This window comes from Agrilus planipennis, unplaced genomic scaffold (assembly GCF_000699045.2).
Source record: "Agrilus planipennis isolate EAB-ADULT unplaced genomic scaffold, Apla_2.0 scaffold77, whole genome shotgun sequence".
Lineage (NCBI taxonomy): Eukaryota > Metazoa > Arthropoda > Insecta > Coleoptera > Buprestidae > Agrilus > Agrilus planipennis.
Window position 1 is genome coordinate 343,925 of NW_020439413.1, and position 24,577 is coordinate 368,501.

The 24,577-nt window shown below is 35.2% G+C and overlaps 1 protein-coding gene across 3 annotated transcripts in view; it reads right to left on the minus strand.

Moving 5' to 3' along the window:
- Positions 1-24,577, minus strand: part of LOC108734264 (synaptotagmin-7) — a 663,520-nt gene that overhangs the window by 285,083 nt on the left and 353,860 nt on the right. Inside the window, exon 1 of one of the 3 annotated variants that reach the window (XM_025978976.1) lies at positions 16,589-16,821. The exons of the other annotated variants lie outside the window; for them this stretch is intronic. Coding sequence (XP_025834761.1) covers positions 16,589-16,638 — 50 coding nt within the window. The 5' untranslated portion in view covers positions 16,639-16,821. Of the gene's footprint in view, positions 1-16,588; positions 16,822-24,577 lie in introns of those variants that run through there. 3 annotated transcript variants of the gene reach the window in all.

The following is a 24,577-nucleotide window of genomic DNA, read 5'->3' on the forward strand; positions in this document are numbered from 1 at the left end:
CAAAACTGTTCTTTTCAAAAAAAAGTACTACTACTTATTTAACTTACTTTGTACACTATAGTATGACCACACACAAGTGTCAATTATAAAAAAACTTCTCGAAAGATGTCGTTGTAATAAATTGATGTTCCCATTTATAAGTTTCAAGATTTGCTGTCACATTTTACAAGACTTTGATATTGAAATATGTCAGGCATTCGAGTAACATAAAGACATTTTCTGCTATGAATAATCAGTCACGATATCTTCTGTTCCCTTTTTAGACCTTGCAAACAACTCAATAATACCGAAAAAATGACAAGGAAGGAACGGTAATAGTTAGGAGCCTGGCAAAAGGAACTTGAGATGACGTAATAATAGCAAGAGTTACTAGTGTTATACCAGAATAATCGTCACAAGGTCGTCAGTCTGAAGACTTGTTGGACGCGTACGTCCACTCCTTTCTATCCTCAGTCAATCTTTATATTTCCCGAAAACTAGAACATCTTACATCTCCGACTCGAGTATTAACCTACACTAAGTATTGCTCTGCCCCTCTTTATCTGAGAAGGTATTTCATCATCCTGCCTCTCCTTTTCTTTATGATATATATTTTCCCCAAAGCGCCTTCTGATCAAAATTGCTACATTTCCTGCACTTATTAATACCTTACCTATATTACCTTCCTATTCTCCTCTCTCTCTACTTTGCCACACCTTTTTCACTGTCCTAAAAACAAACACGATCACCTATTCCTGATTTTTTTTAGTCAATTCAGCTCACCCCTATCTTCATTCACCGATTCATAGCATTCTATTTTACTATCCTCACATCTTCGTAATATATTTTTCAGACATTCTACCTTCCTGTGGCATATTCTACGTTATCTGGCGTCATTTATCCCCTACACTCATTTTCTGTCCTATATAACTTTTGGGTGTTTTATTCTCACCAACCACTAATGCTCGTGGGCGGGAAGGCCCTCTTCCTTTCATGAATCGTGGAAATGGGTGGGTGATGATTCGCGTGAGAAAGATGAGACGAACGAAATGAAGACAGAAGAGAATGAAAGATTATCTGTGGAATATTACTGCCCCTGCATTTTCCTAAGTAATCCACGGAAACCACAGAAAAACTTGGACCAAGGCAGATGGACCGGGTATCGAAGCGGGGTCTTCCCGAATGCTAAACAATGGTCTAAACCTCTGAGCAATGACGCTTGGTTTCTTTACCCTAAATTTTGCTATAACGTTTATTTGCCTCCCTCCTCAATTCTCTTGCCAGTCCCTCCATAAAATCTCCTCACCCCCACCACATAACTATTCGGTCACTCCCGATTGATTTCTAATCCGTTCAAAGCCCTCTCTCTATTATATCTACTTTTCGTCGGTATTTCCAAAACCTTCTTCCTCCATGTTTCATTTCTGATATCCCCGTTTTCCAGCCTCCTCAATCTCTCCTCATATTTTACTATGTCTCTTATGGCTTCTTCCCATATCTTACTACATAATCTAGCGTAATCTTTATATAAAGCCTCTATCCTCCTCACCATCACAATAAATACTCTCCTACCTCAAGCATCCTTATATAATTTCTAACGTAAGCCCCATCCCCTTCCTATAATTGCCATTCCTTTAGGCATTTGATTGGTAATAGCGTCTTCTGTTCTCATACTTATTTCCAATACCTCATAATTTCTAACCATTTCTGTTTATGGCGTTCCCATAATTCGTCTACAACACTTCGTTTCAAAAGCTTTTTGATTTTCAGACACACCGATTGTCCTAGAAAATCGACGACCTCAATTTTTTTATTAGCTTTAACCCTACTTTCGCCTCCCTTTTGTATTAATATGCCTGATTTATTTTTATTTATTTTCATTCTAGGTTACAGTAACGATTACTTAGTATTCGTTTTGGTAAATTATTTATTGTACATTACATCAATATTTTCTGGGCGGTTAAATCCATTTGGTGGCTATTGTGTTTTTGGAGAATTTACAGAAAACGAAGTTGAACGGGACTTAGTTTTGTGATATTAATGTAGTAATGGTTCGAGGGATCAGTGTTTGATTAAATAAATATAATTTTGCAACGTTATAGTAATAATATTATATTTCAGAAAACTGATGAAATTTTTTTTTTGGAAAATGAACAATAATTTTCCATTGAAACTATATAACTATTGGGATCCTTCAAATGGGAGGAGCCTAAAAACATGGCGCCGATTAGGGAAAATTTATCGTAGTTCCTATAGTGTACCGTGCAATTTCCAAGTTTTTAAATTACGATAAAATGATAAGTATTGACACAATATGTGATTGGGCTGACACAAAGCCTCGGAAAGGAAATTTCGTTGAAGGTGAGCGTGTTTTTAATGCCAATCACATTATAAAATTCGGAAATAACAAATCCGGAAGCTAGCCTTCAAATTCCGTCAAGTTTACTGCCTACTTTTTACAAACTTCGGATTTAAAAAGTGATTCACGTTATATAATTGGTGAGGTGATTCTGGGTGATTTAAGCAATATCATATCAATGACTTGCACGTGCAAAGCCGATTTAAGAGAACGTTGCAAACACATTATTGCAACTTTGTTGTATTGCAGCAGGTAGGTTCTTAACCTCAAAATACTTATATCGTATCATTAGAATTGTGTTAAATCAATTACACAGGAATAAATAATTTCTCACTTTATAATTTTAGTATGATTTTAGTTTTAAATATTAAGGTTATAGCTGATGGTAAATACTTGCTGAAATATAATCATGTGCATTAAAATGACGTGAACAAATTTTTATTCCGGAATTCACTTCTTTGATGCCTACTGCTTTCATCCAAGCTTCTATTAGTTTACTTTTTTTTCTAATTCTCTGAATATATTTTTTACATATATAAAACGGTTAGCTTTTATTGGAAAGTAATTAATGTAGGTGAACAGTGAAGATCGATGTCTGAAGTGCTATTGCAGCTTTTCACTGAACATATTAACTTTTTATTTGATTTAACTTTAGAAGAAATATTCGTCGACTCTAATATCAAAAAAATTTTTACTTTTTTAACCTGTTTTATTATTTTATTTTGCACAGTTCCTATGTAAATTTTTCCCTCATTCGAGTTATAAATTTTGCCACCAGATGGTGTATGCCCATTTGACGGATCCCAATTGTATGCATTTTATTTACGTTTTTAAAGTCAAATGCATGTTGATTTTTAACGCACAATTAATTCTTATTTGAATGTTCAGCATCTATCTTTTGTCCCGTCGTGATCCTATTTTGTCCACTTTTCCATTAAATGGTTCGTAGACCATGAAAACATTTCTACTTATCAACGACCCTTTCATGATATTCAACCGAATATGAACCACTTATTATGTGACTGCCTACAATATGAGGGTCCAAGTTTGAGGATATAGATTAAGGATCGATGCTCAGCGTACTATGTTATCCAAAATTTGAGAGGAATATTGCGCATATAAATAATAAATGCTCGTCGTAGAATGTTTATAGCTCGGTCGATAAAAGAGACGACATATGCTGGTTTTCATCATGTAAAATACATTTTTGTTTCCGCCTGTCTGTAGACACGTTATCTGAAAATAGCATGTTTGAGCTGATCAGTCATATGAGAAATTTAACGCCCCAAATGACAGCCGCTGGTCATTGTTTCTATTCGCATGTATACGTTCAAAATCGTACTACTGGGACTGATACATTTGCAATTTTTATATATGCTTCTCCATATGTCGCTAATACCGTATATAAAAGCACTTTTTTAAATGAGGATACCATAGATGAACTTTCACAATTTACCACATTCTTTTTTGTTTACATTATTATTATCCCTACCTACAAAACGAATTTCAGAATTAATTACATTGTAGAATTTTGCTCTAATTGGAGTTCTCCATTGATATTGTAAGTCATGCTAGCAGTGTTGAGATTCACTAGCGCACTCTAGTGGCATGCGATAGAACGTGTCAGAATCAGAAACGTTTGACACTATTTTTCAGGCGTTTACATGAAGGGTGTGTTCCAAAATATAACCCAGCATACTGGCCAACGTTGATAACGTCATGAATCGACGCCATATTGTGCTGGTGTGCCACCATATTGTACTGGTAAGACAAGTGTGATGTAGTAGTATATCTAACAGGCGTGTGCGCATCAGACTTTGAGGAATTTCTTATTGTAAGAAAATTAATAACTTTTGGAGCAAAATTGTTGTAAACGAGCACAAACACTACTCTCAATATGGCGTCAATTTGACCACAACGCACTGGCCAGTATATTTGGGAACGAATCAACAGTATGGCGTCGATTCATGACGTCATCATTACTGGTCAGTATGCTGGATTATATTTCGGAACACACCAGAACTGTCAAACGCAATAGTGAATTTCGACACTATCAATACCATAGACCTTGAGAATGGACTGCGCTTTCTCTATCTAGCTATAAAGTAACTACAGGCGGAAACGTCTGAGAGAGACAAAACGATCATGCGGCCAGTAGTCATCTTTTTTCTAGAATTTTGATTGGTTCACGTCACAGTCTTGCAGGAGCGGAGGAATGAGGGAAAGAAACAGGTATTCGCCGAAAGGTCGTTTTCTTTCTTTCTAGAGAGTGATCAATTTCATGAGGGTATTGCTCAGTCCATTCTCTATGTCTATGGTAAATACTGATTACAAACGAAACGTTACTGAAGACGACTGGAGTAAACACGATTTAGTGCGTCATCAATCGGAGCGCATTTGAAGTCTAGTGAAGTCGGATAAAACCAATAAACGCTCATAAAGAAATTTTCAAGAAGGTGAAAATATAAAATTTATTCTTATTTCTCTGTCATTCTCAGTAATCCTTCATATCGTAATTTGGAACTAACAATCATTCAAGGGAAATTAAAATTCTAGTTCTCAAATTAAAATTATACTTAAGTTAAGAAAAGCTGTAAGTTTATTATATTATTCAATGTTGCATGATGCATGTTTGAGAAGAATAGTATACACTTATACAAATAAGAACTTTGGTCGAGACTGAAGAAGCATACCAATTTTGATCTAATTACTATAAAACTAATGAAATGAAGCTACCCAATCGAAATAATGTTTTAGTTGGAAGTATTCATCAACGCAGACCTAATGGGAAACAAAATTTTGTTTGAGGTTAAGCAATTTATTATTAAGGAATTTAATTAGTACTTTCCTTCCTGTGCAATGTGTTGCATATGGAAATAACACCATCTTATGTCAGAATTGAAAAGGAGATGCGCGTCATGTAGTAATAGAAAGGTAGACCTTGTGAATAGGTTAGTAAAACCACCTAGATTTGTGTAATTTTTGATGAAAATTTTAAATGGTTTTCTGTTAAAGACAGTAATAACACTGTAAATGTTTATGTACTTCTTCTATTGTTTTCTAAGAAAATTCATGTTATACTTTTACAAATATTTTTTGTACATTAGACGCATATAATAAAAATTTTAACCTCCTTGGTAAATTGCATTCCCCAAAATCAGAACAAGATGAAGTAATGATTATATCACATGACCAGTTTTATTAGGATCTAGGCAGTAATACTCCATAAACTTAATTTGATATAAACTTAAAAAAATATTTATTTTCTATAAAAGGGTGCCCACATAACCTTAAATACGGTTACGACTTGGCTAATTTTGATCGTATTATTGCTTCAGCCTACAATTTCTTGTATTTTTTATTGTTTAGAAGAAATTCTATTCATTTTGTTTACATTCCGATAATGTACTTTGTCATTTTTTTTAAATTTTATAAAAGTCGGAATTAGCCTGTCTCTTTTACACTTTACATTAAGCTATCCTGTTGTCAAGATAAATCATAGTAATAGCGACACGTAGCGGGAGAAAATGGTAAAAATCTTCTTCATTACGAGATTTTTTCAGTAAACCACCTAACATAAAAATGATAACTGACACGTTGCAAACAGTCTTAAAATTTAATTGGACAACCGAGCTTTAAAGTGACAAGGAGAAAATAAAACCTGCAATCCATTTTTAAGAACTTTGTTATGATGCCCTACAAGGCTTAGGTACCCACAAAATTACCTACTGAAAGGTTAGTGCAATATACGCAAAGTGGTTTCAATGGATGGAATGGATAACGTTTCGAAGTTAACATATAACTCCACCAGCGTTATACATTGTAATACACTCCGTAAATCCCGACAAAAACATAAATAAAACATGAAACGTTCTCATTAAAACACAGAGCCTGAAGTATGATGACATGCTTCGTGTATGAAATATTGGGGTATCAAAATACGTAATTTGAAATACACGCTTTACAGGACAACTTTATTTTATAACACGACCAAGTAACATACCTATATTTCTATTTAACGACAGCTGGTGACATTTTAATTTAGGGAAGGGACGGGAAATAACTTACAATAAGTAGCTGCTGTATTTTCATTATAAAACTATGGTAACTAAACACGCCTGTTTCTGTTTAATTTATCAGATCCTTTACTAATTATTTTTTTAGAAGGCTTTATAAAAGTAAGGTCAGTAGTATAGCTACCGGGGTTCTATATCTGGGTCACGGCTACCCATGTTTGGGTCATGGTCTATTCATCAACATTTTACCAATTTTAGATCTATAAAAGGTCTTTATAGGTTATTTTTTACCTAATGAGGTTAAATCATGCCCCTTTTGACAACAATACCAGAAGCTCTTGTTGAATACCCTCTGGAATCGTCATACAACGGGGGCGGAGTCTATTTAAATTTGAAATTTCCTGAATAAAATTTGAATTTCCCGCTTGAATCTATTGCTTATTGAATTTTATCAAACTGGATGTAACTAGAATGCTGGAGCTTCATGGCAAATTTTGTGCTACTGTTGACCATAATGCTGTGGTAGTTTTCTAGTTCAGAGCCGGCCAAACTCCGCTCCTAACGTTCCTAGCTGCTCCTGCAAGAGTAAGTGAGAGAGGTATGCAAATCTACGCTCGTCCTCATGACCCAAAAGAGACAGGTACAGTGTCGAACGATATCTGTATCTCTTTCTCCATAACCATAACCAGAAGGCTTGGTTATGGAGGGCCTTGGTTACGGAGAAGAGAGATAGGTATCGCTTGTTTCTATACCTATCTCTGTTGCATACAATGTAGTCGCTCTTAAGAAGTCAAAGTGTAGCCGGTTCTGTCTAAGATTACTCTCAAACGAGGACGCTAAACCTTTTGAAACTCTACAACAACAACACACAAACTGTATGGAGAGTTGTGTAACTATGGATGTCGAAGACTTTCATAAGTGGTAGGGAACTTACAGCTTATCGCACGAACATTCACGATGAAAATGAAAATGCAAGCGGAAGATCTTAAGAGCGTTCATCATACTGTCCGAAATTGGTATCCAGTGGTACCGCACTTTTGCTATTGTTGAATCAACGAAGTGTTCCAACGCATATAGAAAGGACCAATGTGCCTACATAGATGTGTCGTCTCAAATAATGATTATTAACGAAAATTAAAGAGTGTTTAAATTTTAAATTGGTGTACCAATTATCGACAAAAAAGGGTGTTTCTATTTCTAAAGAAATAGGAGACCTTACGAGATTACCTTGAACTAACCGTTTGTTTTTTTTTTTTGTTATTTAGAACAATTCTAGACTCATGCAAACCAATATTAATAAGGCTTATAAATATTAACTTTTGTGTATAAACAGAACTCTTTTTATTCGTTTATTTTGTAAAATTATTTTCGAATCTAAAACGAAAAGGGAAAATGTGGAGAAAGCCGCATCAAAGGTACAAAAGAAGCGAAGAAAACGCTTGACGAATAAATAAAAGAATACGATGTGGTTCATGCCGATTAAGGTGTAAATCGTAAGGAATTGGATCAAAGTAGTAATCGACGAAAAAGAATCGAAATTTTGTTTAACGTTTCGTCTCAGCAACCACAAAACTAAAAATTAAATGTTTTTTCTTCCTCACATTGCAATAATTTTAAAAACTTGGTGTGTGGATATTTAAAAAGTTTAGTCCTTGGGCAAAATTGCGTGGTAACTGTTAACTGTTCACGTAAAACATTAACCTATTTAAACCGAAAAAATCCTACATAAAATAAACTAAACAAATAAGTCGTTGTGTTCAATTGAAAAATAATTCCCAAGTTTCTCTTTGAACTAAACAATTATTCTAATCAAAATCGAAAATACAATTTATTCTTCAATTCCATCCAGCTATATCCTTTCTATAAATTAAATTAACTATCGTCAATGAAATAAGTATTCAGGGAACTTGAGATTTTTTTTACATGTTCATTCCTTGATCTTTAAGTTTTGTGTAAACTGATTGCACTTTTTTGTTGTAGAAAGCCAGTTTAATATTGGTTCCACTGAAGCATTTGTTTCATTTAGCTTCTCGCACACGTCACTGTAAGTACTGGAAGCAACTTTACGGCCATTAAATCTACTATGAAAGTTTAAAAGCGAAAAATTGTGATGTAAAATCAATGTGCAAGTAATCTCTAATAATAAAATTCCAATTTGAAACGAATTTGATGTACGTGAAAATTGGTAAATACCTACGATTCCAGGAATTCAGCAGGCAGGAAGTTTTGAAATACAGATTTGTTCTTTTAAATTATACGTAGGTAGGTACTTGTTTCATTCAATCAATTTGCGTGCATCATTCTTTTTATAATAAAATCTACAAAAAATATTCAGTGATTCACTTGAATTCCTTCTTTCCTATGCAGAAATAGCAAACATTTGAACGATGAATGTAAACTGGATATTTCTTTTATGAAGTTGCATAGAAAGCTTTTTTAGGTACAATGTAACGTCTTTTTAGTCTACCTGAGCTTATTTGTAAGCAATTCTTTAAATATACTATGTGTGTGTGAGTATCATGCTTTATTGAGAGGCATATTTTCTTGAAAGCTACATTTACGCCGCATTGGTTAAAATATTTTTAGTATTGAACGGAAATGACGATACCATAAACAGCAAGACGTACATGTACAATATTCATAAAAAAAATTTCACTTGCTTTAGTAATTGTTCAAGTTTTCTGCATAAAATACACTTTTGAACTACTAATATAGTTTCCGTTTAATATTTGACTATTATCTAATAAGTAACATACAAAACAATGTGATTCATTATTATTATGTCCAATTTTAAGTTTCTACGTTAAACAGATCCTAAAAGAAAAGACTTAGTGTTTTTCAATTATGATCACAAAATGACAATAATCACAATGCTTAGCGATAAAATCCCAGAACAACTACCCACAATGCACGTTAGATAGCTTTTAATCCAATCTTCAAGCGACATACAATTTTTTTGAAATAACTAACGACCCCTAAGAAGGTGATAGAACCTGACAAAATAAGAAAATTAAGTAAATGTTCCCAGGCCCGAATGTTTATCGTTTTCTAGAGAAACGTAGCTATAAGTACATGAAAATCTATTTCCGGCCCTGGAGAGAAATGTGACAATGCAACGTCGTACTTAATCAGCTGGTAACCAGTTTTTTTGCTCATGCATTGCCTATTATTTGTTAGATTAGATTAAGAGTGATTCAAGCTGTTTATGTTACAACCAACTTTAGTTAGTGGTTATTTGTTCTTTTAACGATGTAACCCTGATGAACCTGTTTAGTCAATCGATGATAGGTCACTATTAATGCAACGATGAAATTGTACAGTAATCGCAAGTTACACCCTACATTTGCGGGTTGTGGGCGTCGACGCCCGAATTATAGCACCGCTAAGAAGATTAATATCCTTGATTTTCACATAAGGCAATCCCCAAAGTAGTACATGTAAAATAGCACGCAACATTGGCTTCTCTCATGTGACAATGTGACAAATGTTAAAGGAGCAGTTCCTACATCCTTACTATTTCCAGCAAATACAAGTCTTGCAGGAAATTGATTTTTAATTGCTGGCGGATTTGTGACAGTAATTTGGACAGGAAAGTACTGCAGAGCCCAAGTGTTTTCATATTGTGTTGTTTACGGACTAATGTTTCACCAAATAATTTATGTCAGTATTAATGTGATTGCCGAAACAGAAATAATTTGGGTAGTCGTTTCAATGCCTGTCTTTTAGAAAGGCATTCAAATTTTTTAACAATTTTATAGGTACAGAAGATACCTTAAATGAACTACGAACGAGGAATAGAGTAACTATTACCTGGATACCTGGTCATTCGGGATAAAGCTGAAAAACTTGCAAAGCAGGGAGCAGATATGGAGGAACAACCGCACGGGGAGGTAGGAATACCATACCAAGAAGGAAACAACGCTATTAGTAGAATCGTGGGAAAGCAAAAATGGAACACCTGGGCAGCAACTCTGGGACACAGATGGTCCAAGGAGCTGCTCGGGCGATACATAAATAGCTGGACCATGGAGCTAAGGAACATGAAGAGGAACGAGGCGCGTCTTATCCTAGGATTGTTTACTGGGCACAGCGAGCTTAGGTGCTACACCCACAAAATACAGGGAAGAAGTTACCTATGTAGATGGTGCGAAAGCGAGGAAGAAACCCCGAGACACGTAATCTACGAATGCCCAGCATTAATGGAGAAACGACAGAAATGTCTGGGGGCTAGATTAATAGATAGATAACTTCTTAAGGAGTTATGAAGGAACCTTGAGGAGCTGCTGTATTTTGGCAGGGCAGCTGGCCTATGGACACCTGAGCTTTTAAAAAAATTACACTACTTGAAGTAAAAAGTTTCAGTTATATACGACCCCCTTTAAAAGAGTTAAGATTTCTGAATTAGTTGAAGAGCTTGTACTACAAATTATCTATGTACAAATATATTTTAAATTTCTTAGAGCAGAACTCATTTTCTATGTTGATTAGATTAGACAACATTCATGCAATAAGGAACGTGAAGTACTAACTCGTAATTACATTAATTAAAAATTAGCGAAAGAGTATTTCTCCTAATTCGCGTTAAAAAGGTGCCACGTTGAAAATCTTAATCGGATAAGAACAAGAAGACGGAAATACGATGCAAAATGCATCAGATATAATTAATTGGATACCTCTTTAATTAGTAACTGGCGTCTTCGTAAGGCACTTAGTCGCCTGCAAGAATGAAAGTGCACGCCCTAAGTAAAATATAAGCAAATATAATTTGGAATTAAAGCATAACAGCATAACATGTAAAATAATTACATCAACTGAAAAATATACAACAAGGATGACAGTGGAAATGTTGAGAGAAATCCATATCCCCACTCTCAAGTTAAATGTTACGTCGGGTTTCCCAGTGAATAGTGCCAGGCAAAAACAGGAAGATATATGACTTCGAGGGAAGTGTGAAATACCCTCATATAAATGCGTCAATCATTTTTTAATGGTTTCGGTCTTTTGACATTTTTTTATGGTGATGCAAACAATTTCAACAAGGAGTAAACCGCTGGGGATATTGTGTATACATCCACATCTGATGATATTTTAAGATATCAGGCGAAAATGGGAGAATATCAAAAATATAGAAGTTATTGTAAGGATACCAAAAGATTTCAACAGGGATGATAAGGCGGCGCCGGAACTATTCCCTGAATACAGCTCATCCAATACAATTTTTCGAAAATCAAAAATCAATTCATCGATGTTGCAATTCATCTAAATGCATTTCATCGACATATTGGGGATTTCGTACATACCATACGAAACAATGGAAACAGTCATAATGATGTAAGTTTTGCGACAATTCTTCTGTAATCGCAAACAAGTGTTATAACTGTCTATAGGAATTTGGTGTTTTGTGTTATTTTATAGTCAAACACCTAGGATAGCGTTGTTATTATATAAACCATGTAGAGTACATGTGATTAATAAACGAGATATGGTATAATTTATATAGCAGTACTAGCATGTAGCAAGGAGGAATTAGAGATAACTTTAATCAAAATGGAACTCGTATTGAGTAAAATTAAATAAAAGTAAAACAGAAATACTGGTCAAGGGATGAAAGAGTAGGGAAAGAGCGAATATAATGATAGGACACGAAAAATTAGAAGAAATTACTGATTTTGAGTATCTAGGAAGTCAGAACGGAAGAAGTAGCAGAGGATAGCACAGGGTCGGGTCGTCTTCAATAACAAAAAAGTCTTCTATGCTTGCGAACGATTAATTTAGAATTTCGAAAAAGATTGTTAAAGGTGTGTTTGGAGCGGGGCAGTGTACGGCTGCGAAGCATGGACGGTGGGCGCGGTGGAAAAGAAAAGGTTAGAAGCGTTCGAAATGCGGTGTTATTGGCGAATGATGAGGATACCGTGGATGGAGAAGGTTAGAAATGAAGAAATATTAGAAAAAATTGGAAAACAGAAGACTTCATGGAAGACTATAAAAATTAGGCGAGGTTGGTAGGACACCTTCTCAGGTATGAAGGTTTAGTCAGAGGTATGTTGGAGGTAGAAACAGGAGTTAGGAGGAGTAGAGGTAAACCTAGATTATATTACTGTTCGAAAATAGTTAAGGATGTGAGATGTTCTAGTTTTAGAGGAATGCCAGGACTGACAATCCTATGATGATGGTGCAATTTTAAACCTCCCTTCGGCTTACCAATTTTGGGATCTTGCAAGAAGTTTTTGTAGTGCCAACAATTACCATTCTGTTCTCATAAGGTCCAGAATCATGCAACAAAATATCATCTCCCCTGTAGGTCTTTTTATAAATATATAGTACAGCTATTTATTGAGAATGAGCAATACTTTATTATGTGCGCTTAAATAATTTAGTACATTAGTAAACTGATTATTGCAATATGTTCCATTGTACATGCAAATGTTTCGATGAAAGCCTGTTAGGACGGATTGCGATTCGGTAAATTGTTTTTTCGATGATTTGCTGTCGGTCAATTATTGTCATATGCATGTAGGCAACCCAACGTACATAGTGACAAAAAAGACCGGGTTTCTAGACGGCATATACTGGAAAATTCTAGAAAACCTGAAGACTATAAATAGTTGTCGCGAGATCGAGTAGAGTCAGTACGAGTCAGAGAGTTCGAAACGATATAAAGCAAAGAAGTGTCAAAGTGTCCGCAGTGGTGAATTGATAACTAAATAATAAAAGTATTAGACAGAAAATAGTTAAATAAAAATAATTAGAAGTGGTCTGTATTCTGTCGAAACTGCCAGACGCGGATCGCGATTTCGATCTTTTTGGATCTCCTCAGCGCGTCGCAGGCAGCTCCGACAGAACACAGACCAACTTATACCTGCTGTCTTAACAGTGCGTTTTAGAACATACGTAATCCTAAAATGTAGCATCGTGCTACAGATGGCGTTTACTGCGCCATTTGTAGTATTTTCTAAAAGTAATAATAGTTCGAAAAGGTGTTTAAATACGTGACATTAATTTTCCTAGACCTATCATAAGGATCTTGTAAAAGTCCAAATTAGTATGTCCTGAATCGAAAAACTGTGAAAATGGCGAATATACTTTAAAAGCAATTTTAACAAAGGTTTACTCCTTAAACTATAGTACAATTGATACTTAAACTTATTTTCATATTGATTCACTAAGCTTATCTAAACTTAACCGTCAATAAGTAAATAAAGAAACAGCTTTGTATAGTAATATAATACTCCTTAGCATCCGTTTAACACAAAAGTTCTAAAGTTATGACGTCTTTTATGATCTGGAGATTCGACTTTTTAATTTAGTCAAATCTTATTAGGAAACAGATTTAGTCTCTCTTCAGAATAGGTACTCTGCAAAGTGCACCTCTTCATTTCCAGTTATACCAAATGTCGCCTGGTAGACACTGTTAGATTTTCTGCTACACTTGCAATATTCTATTTAAGAAGAAAAGCTTTCCTGGCATAATGGGGAAGTAATTTATCCGTTACATGGTACATTCTTTCAAATTCGCTAAATGAGTTATTGCTATCCAGGAAGGTAGCTCATATCTACCTACAATGAGACGTACGGAATGATTGATTGGCATGGAACGCTTTAATAATTAACGAATTTGCCGTGTCGGCATTAATTTATTGTTACATAAAGACTAACAGATGTACCCAAATAAAATGGCCATAAAAGAAAGTTGTATAAGTTGTATACTTTTAATTTGGCCACCCTGTATTCATCAATTATTCTGCATTAAAGCAAATATTTATCGAATTAAAGTGAAGCTAATTAATTATATTATTTGATTATTTACACATGTCTGAAACTATGAGATTTCCCATATTCTTGGAACTGTTTCTTAATTCCTGAGGTAATATTTTTATACGTTACCACTCATCGTTATGAATAGTCACACTACATACAAAATAAAGACAAAATTAATTAAAATTAAAAATACAATAAGTAGATTTATTAGCAGTTACTCATGTCTGATGAAACCAAAGTTAGAAGAAGCATATGTGAGATGTTCAATAAAGAAATTGTAAAAAAGAATGAATGTGGTGGTAACGCATAAAATCACATATAAAATAAGCGATACCAGTAGCGCCTAGTAACCGGTTTGTGTCGCTCAGTATTCCGTTTGGTTGTTCTCGGGAAAGTTGAAAAAGCTAAAATAAAAACAAACTTTTGGGTGTTTTATATTCACCAGCCATTAATGACGAAAACTAGGGCGAAAGACCCTCTTCAGCTTTCTTTTAGGAATCGTGGGAATGGGTGGGTGGTGGTTCTGGTGAGAAAGATGAGACGGACGAAATGAAGACAGAAGAGAACGAAAGATTATCTGTGGAATATTACTGCACCAGCATTTGCCTAAGTGATCTAAGAAGATAACAAAAAACTTGGACCAAGGCAGACGGACCCTAAATCGAACTGGCATCCTCCCGAATGCTAAACAATGGTCTAAACTAAATAGCTACTGTTTGAGGGTCCATGATGGACCTTTTTTAAGGATACTTGAAATACTCGATTGCCAAAAATATATGATTATACAATTGCAATGAGTGATATAGGGTGATCTAAGAAAATCGCCGCAGATACGATAGATTTAATGTTAGAAAAAGGGCCTTCTCTCGGGAAATATGAAAGAAATATGAAGGAAAAATTATTGAGTCGCCGGAATCGTTCTAAAATTGAAGAACAAACACAAATTATCCTAGCTGTTTCAAAAAGAAGTGTTACCAATTGTCTCGCTTCCACTAAATGGTGTTGGTCTACAGTACGAACCGATGTAGTGTTAAAGAAGGAATTTCTCTCTTGAAGACTGGTTGAGGACTAAGAAAAAATAATAGACTGCGTAAACAAGTTTTGAGAAATGTAACCGATTTGGTTCAGTAAGTAGGAATGGATACTGAGAAATTGTTTGGGAACTTTCACCGATGAAATTATACGTTTGTATTCCGCTAGGATCTTCTATCTCCCCAAATGATGAGCACCTCTACAGCAAAATTGTTTTAGTATTTAAAGGCTTTCAAACCATATTCAGGTTTTCAATAAATAATAATTAGTGTTGTCCGGAAAGAGCGCTATGTTCAAATCGTCCAAATAATAAAATTAATCAAGAGAAACTTTAAATTAAAAAAGTAGATACGGAACTTTTCAGCTATAGCAGTAGAGTAGCGAAATTTTTAGAAACAAAAGGTAGAAGATAAAACTTCCAGACGCCGAAATATATCAGCATCCGGTAGGTACAAGAGATTTTTTTTTTAATTTTGTTATCAGAGTTCATAATTTTGTGAATTTATTATTAGTAATAAGCAATGACAGTTTTGAACCAAAATCCCATGTATTTTCTTATGAAGGTTTTATCATAATTATATTCTAATAAAAGTATTTTTTGTTACTTTTTAATCTCTCCTTTGTTGGTTGTAGTAGAACAAGGGAAGCAGTCACGTAATACATACTTCTCGATCTCTAGTACCTTCTAGTCAAAGGTACTTGAAATATACCCTGCAAAGTGCATATAACTTTTAAAAGTAATGGTAACACCTTGTAACTTATTATTTTCCTCTATTATCGTTATTTATAATTATATATGTAATTCTACTTCCAATTTCTATGGGGCTGAAACAAAATGGATGCCATTGGTCTATTAAAGGGGAAAAGTTCCTCATAATCACTGTGGTACTTTTTGAATAACATGCATAAGGTACCTACATTGGATATTTTACAACCGTTTGTAAGAATACCAACAGATGTATATTTTGTCATTTTTGCAATTTACCGAAATCATTAGCACCATTTATTAATTAAAAGCGTCTTTTAAATATTACGTATTATTATGAAATTATTAATATGACGCATATAGGTACCAACGTTTTCGATAAATCAGAAACGATCAGTCCATTTGGAAAATTAAATCGAATATTCTAATATGTGTCTAAAAATGGTAATGCATGAAAAAGATACTTGTTGCGTTTTCGGTTTAGTGTCTGTAGTTTCTGCTGAAATATATTCATAAGTAGGTGCTTATTTGATTACAGAGATACGCAGATAACGAAGGCATGCATAAAATGTATTGTTTTATTGAATATTTTATCAAAATTCCGGTTTAAATTAACCCATACAACCAAATAAATGAGTATGTTCGAATACTGTGCAAATTTTTATCTATTTTTGTATTCTATAATCCTCCTTTTTTTATTTATTTTTTTCTAATAAGCCATTATTTATTATTTATTACCTTAATATTTGTTCGCAACTACTGACGACATTACTCATGAAATAATACATCTTATTTCACATCGAAGTTCGACCGTAGAGAAAACATAACACAACCAACCGTTTCACGAATAACACACAATTTTGTCTCGACGCGCCGTAAAAAAATTGTATACTACGATTACTACAATGGATTATTGCAACGTTGCCGATGTTGCCGTTGTGCGTATGCGAAAGCTCGGGGCAGAACTGAGCAACGAAACGGTCGGGAAGTCCCCTATGTGCGCTTGCAACACGTGAAGGTTCGATTACGACGCGCAAGGCCTGGTCGCTTGCACATTATTATTCTCTTCCTCGTCTTTTCCGAACACGACAGACATTACGTTATAAAATTTAGATAAGTCTCTACGCTTCCACTTGAAGCATTTAACGGGATAAACACTAAAATACAGCAATTGTTAAAAAGTTCAAATAAAATTACTTTACGTGAAAACTAAAATTATACAAGAATTTCTAAAAATTAGTAACATATCATCGATCTAATAAGAACAGTTTCAAAAAGAATTTTTATTGTAACTAACAATAATTGTTTCGCCCTAGGGACGAAAAATTAGAAGATGTGGTTGATTTTAGGTATCTAGGAAGTCAAATAAGTCAGGACTGAAGAAGCAGTAGGGATATAAAGCAGAGGATAGCGCAGGGTCGAGTCGCTTTCAATAAAAAGAAGTCACTTCTATTCTCGCGAGTGGTTAATTTAGAAATTCGAAAAAGATTGTTAAAGGTGTATGTTTGGAGCGCAGCACTGTATGGATACGAAATATGGATGGTGGACGCGGCGGAAAAGAAAAGGTAAGAAGCGTTGGAAATGAGCTGTTACCGAAGAATGATGAGGATACCGTGGATAGAGAAGGTTAGAAATGAGGAGGTTCTCAGGCATGAAGGTCTAATCGGAGACATATTAGAGGTATAAACAGGAGTTATGGGTAGTAGAGGTAGACCTAGAATAGATTACTGTTTGCAAAAAGTTGAGGATGTGGGTAGTTCCAGTTTTAGGGAAATGCGAATGATTAGCTTGGGATAGGAAGATGTGGAGGTACGTGTCCAACCAGTGTTAGGACTGACGACCTCATGATGATGATGATGACGACGACTTATTCAGATGGAGGGATTCTGTACCTAAAGAAGCCTTCATAGGGTGAAATTGTTATGTTTTTATTCCGATAAAGATTTATTTTTACGGAATGTGTACATTTATTTCAAATTACATTCAGCAGTTTATGAGTCGAATGCATTAGAAATGCATAAAGATGTAGAAAAAACCTTGAAAACTAAGGTCTATTCCATCTTACCTTAGTATGTCGACATCATTGCTGAAATTTGCTGCCAACTAAAGTATTTCAGTTACTGTCCAAGGACTTAATCCGTCTTTATTACGTTTCTTTGTTGAGGACTTACTCGCTCCTTGAATGCCGACTAAGATTTTTTTGATAGCAAAGTGAGAGTATCTATTCTTACTATTCAGCGTCTTCCTTTAAAAATACGAGCCTCTCTAGAGCTAGCGGACTTCCTTTCGCAAACAGTGGATTATAAATATTCGAGCCTGCTACTAAGTAATATGAGCAGATTCTTCCATTTATGCTCAGAAAAATCTAGGATGGTATTCAAGCAACGAATAGATCGCACAAAGATAAGAAAGTAGACAGTCACATGTTTGAGATGATATGCATATTTATGATTTCGTTGTTTAAAAATATGACATATTAGATGCAGAAACGGGAATTAAGAGGGGAAGAGGTATATCTAGATTAGAATACTGTTTGCAAATAGTTAAGGATGTGGTTTTTGGGAAATGTGAAGATTAACTCAGGATACGAAGGAGTGGAGGTGGAGGTGCGAGACCAACCAGTCTTAGGACTGACGATCTTATGATGATGACATTGTCTACTAACAAACTGAACAAAGTTGAAGGTTATTTAATAAGCAGAAGGTCGTTTTCAACGCTCCTTTGTTGAAGACTTACTCGCTCCTTGAATGCCGACTCAGATTTTTTTGATGGCTAAGTGAGAGTACCTGTTTTTACTATTCAGCGCCTTCCTTTAATAACACGAGCCTCCCTAGAGCTAGCAAATACAAATACAAATAAGTACAAATACGTGTCTACCACATAGGGGTAACTACCAGTTGAGAATCTTACGGTCGAAAATTTCTGAATTTCACATTCTACAGATGGCGTTCATTGCTCTGTTTGTTGTTTATAGTGATTGATAGATGTAATATGTCTTAGACACGTGTGCTTTATGCACACTTGTAAGGCGAGGCGCTGCTACATCATCATTTTGAAAAATGGTATGTTCTGGCGAAAGTATATCGTGACAGAACTGAAACGAGAATTGCATTTATATCTACCATATTTTTGTGACAGTTTCAAATGAATCAGTAAGAGGATGTACGGAGTATAATTTTTGTTTTCGTTTTATTGAAAATATTTGTAGACAAAATACGAAAACAATATTGAAGGAAGTAATTCTTAGTCACGCTAATCCATTTTTGCAATTAATAAGTAAGTGATTTGTAAATGTATTTGAGTTTGTCGCAATTAACCTTAGAGCATTAAGTTTTTCTTCGGCAAACACGTTGTAAAACATTATAAAATACACTACAATTTACTAGATATCTATTAATCATCCGGTTTACATGAAGCAACCTTTTTGGCGTTGGGGTTTTGAGCTATTCTGTTTGTTCTACAACAACCGCCAAAGTTTTTCCAATCTTCATAATAAAATAGTATAATTTTCACATTGAGGAAACCCTCCCATCTGAGAGCAAAACGGTGGAAGATTGTAAATAAAAGAATAGTACTAGGTCTTGTTGAGATTTAATTCAGTTTGAAGCCTTGAAGGGTATTATGCTTTGCTTAAAAGATTTCGAGAATTTGATGAGTTTATGACAATTTTTACAGAAGCGGCCAACATTTTTAAATAGACGAAACTGAGAAGACTTACTCTATACGTCCACTGAATTATGCATTTCTGTTCATCATCATCATCATAAGGCCGTCAGTCCTAAGAGTGGTTAGACACGGACCTCCACTCTTTCCTATCCCGAGATAATCTCCGCATTTCCCTAAAACTAGAACAACTCACATCCATAACTATTTGCGAGCAGTAATCTAATCTAGGTCTACCTCTACCTCTCCTAACTCCCGTTCCTGCCACTAATATGTCTTTGACTAGACCTTCACACCTGAGAAGGTGTCTCATCTCGCCTATTCCTTATGGACTTCCATAGAGTCCTCTGCTCTCCTATTATTTCTAATACCTCTTCATTCCAAACCTTCTCTATCCACGGTATTCTCATCATTTACCGGTAAAACTACATTTCGAATGCTTCTAACCCTTTTCTTTTCCGCCTTGTCCACATCTTTGTTCGTACGGCATAAAAAGGAAAAAATGTTGATAAAGAAACGTGTAATTTCTATGTTCGGTGAACTTGCGTAATTCACCAAGTAGGTATAACTACATGATGAAAGTATTTCTTTGGGGGTTAATATTGTTTCTGACTAATTTTGAAAAGAGATGTTTATTCAAGATTTATAAACAAGTTGAGTTGATCTTCAGGGATATTTAGATAGGATTGATAGGGTAGTAAGAGTATTAGAACTAAACTAACGTAACCGGATAGGTATCGAGGGCGGCTTTAATAAACAATTGTAGACAACCGATTTAAACATGTAATAAAATCATATACGATATATCAATCTAATTTTTAAATGTATTCAGGAAAAGTACAAATGCAAATTAGATGTCGTGAACTTATGGATGGCTAACGGAGGCGGTTGAATAGTTACGTCAGTACTTACATCTTTGGTAAATACTAGGGTCAATTGAAAAGTCCCCGGCCTGAGACATTGATGGCGACACCAGAACTAAATCCATATGATTTTCAGTTAGTCCTAACCTTCAAAAGACGCGTCTATAAATTTGACGGCTGTCGGATCATTAGTTTGTGAATTAGAACATTTTTAGTGAAGCAACTTTTCTTAGTGTGAAAAAAAATGGATAAAAAGGAATTTCGCGTGTTGATAAAATATTGCTTTTTGAAGGGAAAAAATACAGTTGAAGCAAAAACTTGGCTTGATAACGAATTTCCGGACACTGCCCCAGGAAAATCAACCATCAAGGATTGGTATGCTAAGTTTAGACGTGGTGAAATGAGCACCGAAGACGGTGAACGCAGTGGACGCCCAAAAGAGGCTGTCACGGACGAAAACATTAAAAAAATCCACAAAATGATTTTGAATGACCGTAAATTGAAATTGAATGAAATAGCAGACACTCTACAGATATCAACGGAACGTATACATCACATCATTCACGAATATTTGGGTATGAGAAAGCTCTGTGCAAAGTGGGTGCCGCACGAGCTCACTTTTGACCAAAAACATTCAGAGCAGTGTTTGAAGATAATCACGCGTAATAAACCCGAGTTTTTGCGTCGATATGTGACAATGAATGAAACATGGCTCCGTCATTTCACTCCGAAGTCCAATCGACAGTCATCGGAGTGGACTGCACACGATGAACCCGCTCCAAAGCGTGCAAAAACGCAACAGTCGGCTGGCAAGGTTATGGCGTCTGTATTTTGGGATGCGCGTGGATTAATTTTCATTGACTACCTTGAAAAAGGAAGGACCATCAACAGCGACTATTACATAGCGTTATTGGACCGTTTGAAGGACGAAATCGCCGAGAAACGACCGCATTTGTAGAAAAAGGAAGTCCTGCTTCACCAAGATAATGCACCGTCTCACAAGTCAGTGAAAACGATGGCAAAAATTCATGAATTGGGCTTCGAATTGCTTCCGCATCCACCGTATTCTCCAGATCTGGCCCCCAGCGACTACTTCCTGTTCTCAGATCTCAAAAGAATGCTCGTTGGGAAAAAATTTTCGTCGAATGAAGAGGTGATCGCCGAAACTGAGGCCTATTTTGAAGCAAAGGACAAAAATGGTATCGAAAAGTTGGAGGATCGCTATAATCAGTGTATCACCCTTGAAGGGAATTATGTTGAATAAAAAAAACGAATTTTGCAAAAAAAATGTGTTTCACTATTTTAGGCCGGGGACTTTTCAATTGACTTTATTGTTTATCTGTAAAAGCACACGAAAAAGTTTAATACAAAATAAATACAAAGATCTTGCAATTAAAAAGCTTGGAAGGGTTACATTGCGTGTTTTTCTTGAAGAAGAATTAAGTACCCAAATCCAAACTTGAGCTGGCGAACACGTGTTGGACTTTTCCCAAACTTTTTCACGTATATTAGGATAAGGTAGAGAAAACTATGGTAAGCTAATAAATGAAAAACGAAAGCCCTCAATTTACCACAACAAACTTTGCTAAGCGGCTATACGTTCCGACCACCTCATGTATGAGCAGTATCAACGTGAAACTGTTGACGATTCCTAAATAAACGGAAGAGAAGCGTAAAACACGTGTCCGCTCAATAAACTCTGCTGTGGTAAATTAGGGTAAGCCCTTCCTTTTCATTTCGACATGTGGGTTATTCGGAACGTTATTGCGATTGACATGTTTGTTTTCGAAATGATAAACGTTATAAATATAACATACCAGCCATAACACGCGTTTTCATTCGTACGGTATCACGTTGATTCACGATAAGGACCGAATAAATTTAACAAATAAAATCCACTGACAGAAATTGAACCCAGGCCAGCTCTATAGGTACTTACAGCTCGGTTTATCAATCATTTTCTAAAAAACTATTGATTTTTCCGGAATTGAAAGCATATTTGCTAATCCAAGACGTAGAGGATCCATTCACCCGTTTAAACATACATCCAAACTTTTTTGTTGGTATTTATACAGTGAGGATCAAATATTTTTCTCTTAACTATTATTTTAATTGTTTATCGGATGAAACCGCGATTAAAAGGTGTGTTATAAAAAGACGCCATATTGTATTGGAGTGCCACAATATTATACTGGTAAGACAAGTATGGCATAGTAGTATATCAAACGGGCGTGTGTGCATCAGACTTTGAGGAATATTTATTATAAGAAACTTTGGAGCGAAATTGTTGCAAACGAGCAAAAACACTATTCTCAATATGGCATCGTTTGACAGAAACGCACTGGCCAGTATATTGCAGAACGAATTATTAGTACTGGCCAGTATGTTATACTTCATTTACTTTCTCTAGCGATTTGCCCCTTCCAATGTCTTGGATGCGCGCTGGTCAAATCGTAGGCAGGGAGGAAAAAGCTCATTATACTCTCGACTCTTGTTCATTAAACATATTTTTCATACAGTACCTGCCAAAAGTTTTGTTCAATCATGAATAGTAGTGCGAGTCAATAACAAGCGTTAAAGCCTTTAATATGTTTTCAAATATAAATAAACATCTCGTTGATATTTTCAGTAGTAATTGGTACCAATAACAGCACATTTGAGCAATGCAATTGTAGTGGATAAAATAATCAATTTTTTCGTGCAGTACTGTACGGATTATATGCTCCTCACCGGTTAAGAGTTTGACCGAGAGTTGTCTCCTTTCCTTTCTGACCTAGTGCTGTTCTTTTCTACTTTGCGCCGGTCAAACTGAAGGTCACATCGCTACAGAAACTAAACGAAGTATAAGTTATATTTTGGAGCACACCCTACGTAACAACTGGAATGACGTTTTCAGAAAACACATTATTTCCGATACAGTTTATTTGCTATTTTCACAAATGTAAGAGGATTCCAAGTTGTTCATCTTTCCTCATGACTAAATAAAGATTTTGTACAAGGTGTCTCATTCTAAATAATCCACCTATAAATATCTTGTAAGAGGAGCGATAAATCTAAAAATTATACAGTTGTTGAATTCGGAGGAGATATCATATAGTGGTCAACAATTTGACTTTGGGTTTATATTCAAGGTCATTTTTTTTTAAATATTAACTGCTAAATTTGACCCTCGATTCACAAAGTTGACAAAATTCTATTCATTTAGTTAGGTACTTCAGGCTCTTCTTTTGAATAATCTTCAAAGGTTATTTCAATGACATCTCAAATAATATTGAGTAATCAAGAAATAATAAATTTCTGTAATGAAAACTTGATTATTGTTAGCAGGACGTCTTTAGGTATGAAGTTATTCCCAATTAAAATTTCCTGAATCAATATTAGGTGTTATTTACTAAAGCTACCCTGTGTAGAAAAGAATCTCTGAAGGTCATTCAAAAGAAGAGCTTGAAGTACCTATCTGAAAGTATAATATCGGACTCTTTCTGAATTCGAAGACAAAAGCAAGGGCAGCCATTTAAAAAATTCCATTTAACCTTGATGATAAAGGTCACGTTTAAATTGTCGGTCATTATCCAATGACACTCTTCAAACGCAACACTTTCTATTGCAGTTATTCATATAAAATGGGACACACTATATATTTAAAGATTCTCTACTCATTACTTTGAGCCTTTATACATTGTTGCACTCCTTGTTTTACATTTTTAATAGTAATGTTTTGACTTAAACGGTGCTGTTGGTAAATTGCGGGTAGCAAAATGGCACCGAACACTTATTTGTTTTCTTAGCTCAATAAAAATTCGGACGCAACAGTAAAAAACTATATTTACAATCTTAACACTAAATAAATACAAAACTGTACAAGATTACTAAATGAAAATTAGAAGTTGTTTGAATAAAATAAAATGTTAATGATAACTGCTGGAATGTGAAATGTGAATGCGAATGTGAATAATGAATGCTGAAATGCTGAATGCTGAATGTTCAATAATGAATATTGAATGCCTGTTTTTGGAAAAAACTACTAAAACTTTTGGGTGTTTCATTCCCACCAGCTAGTAATGCTGGTGGGCGGGCAGTCCCTCCGGACTATGCCGGAAGGTAGGGCGGAAGGCCCTCTTCAGCCTGCTTTCAGGAATCGTGGGAATGGGTGGGTGGTGGTTCGGGTGAGAAAGTTGAGACGGACGAAATGAAGACAGAA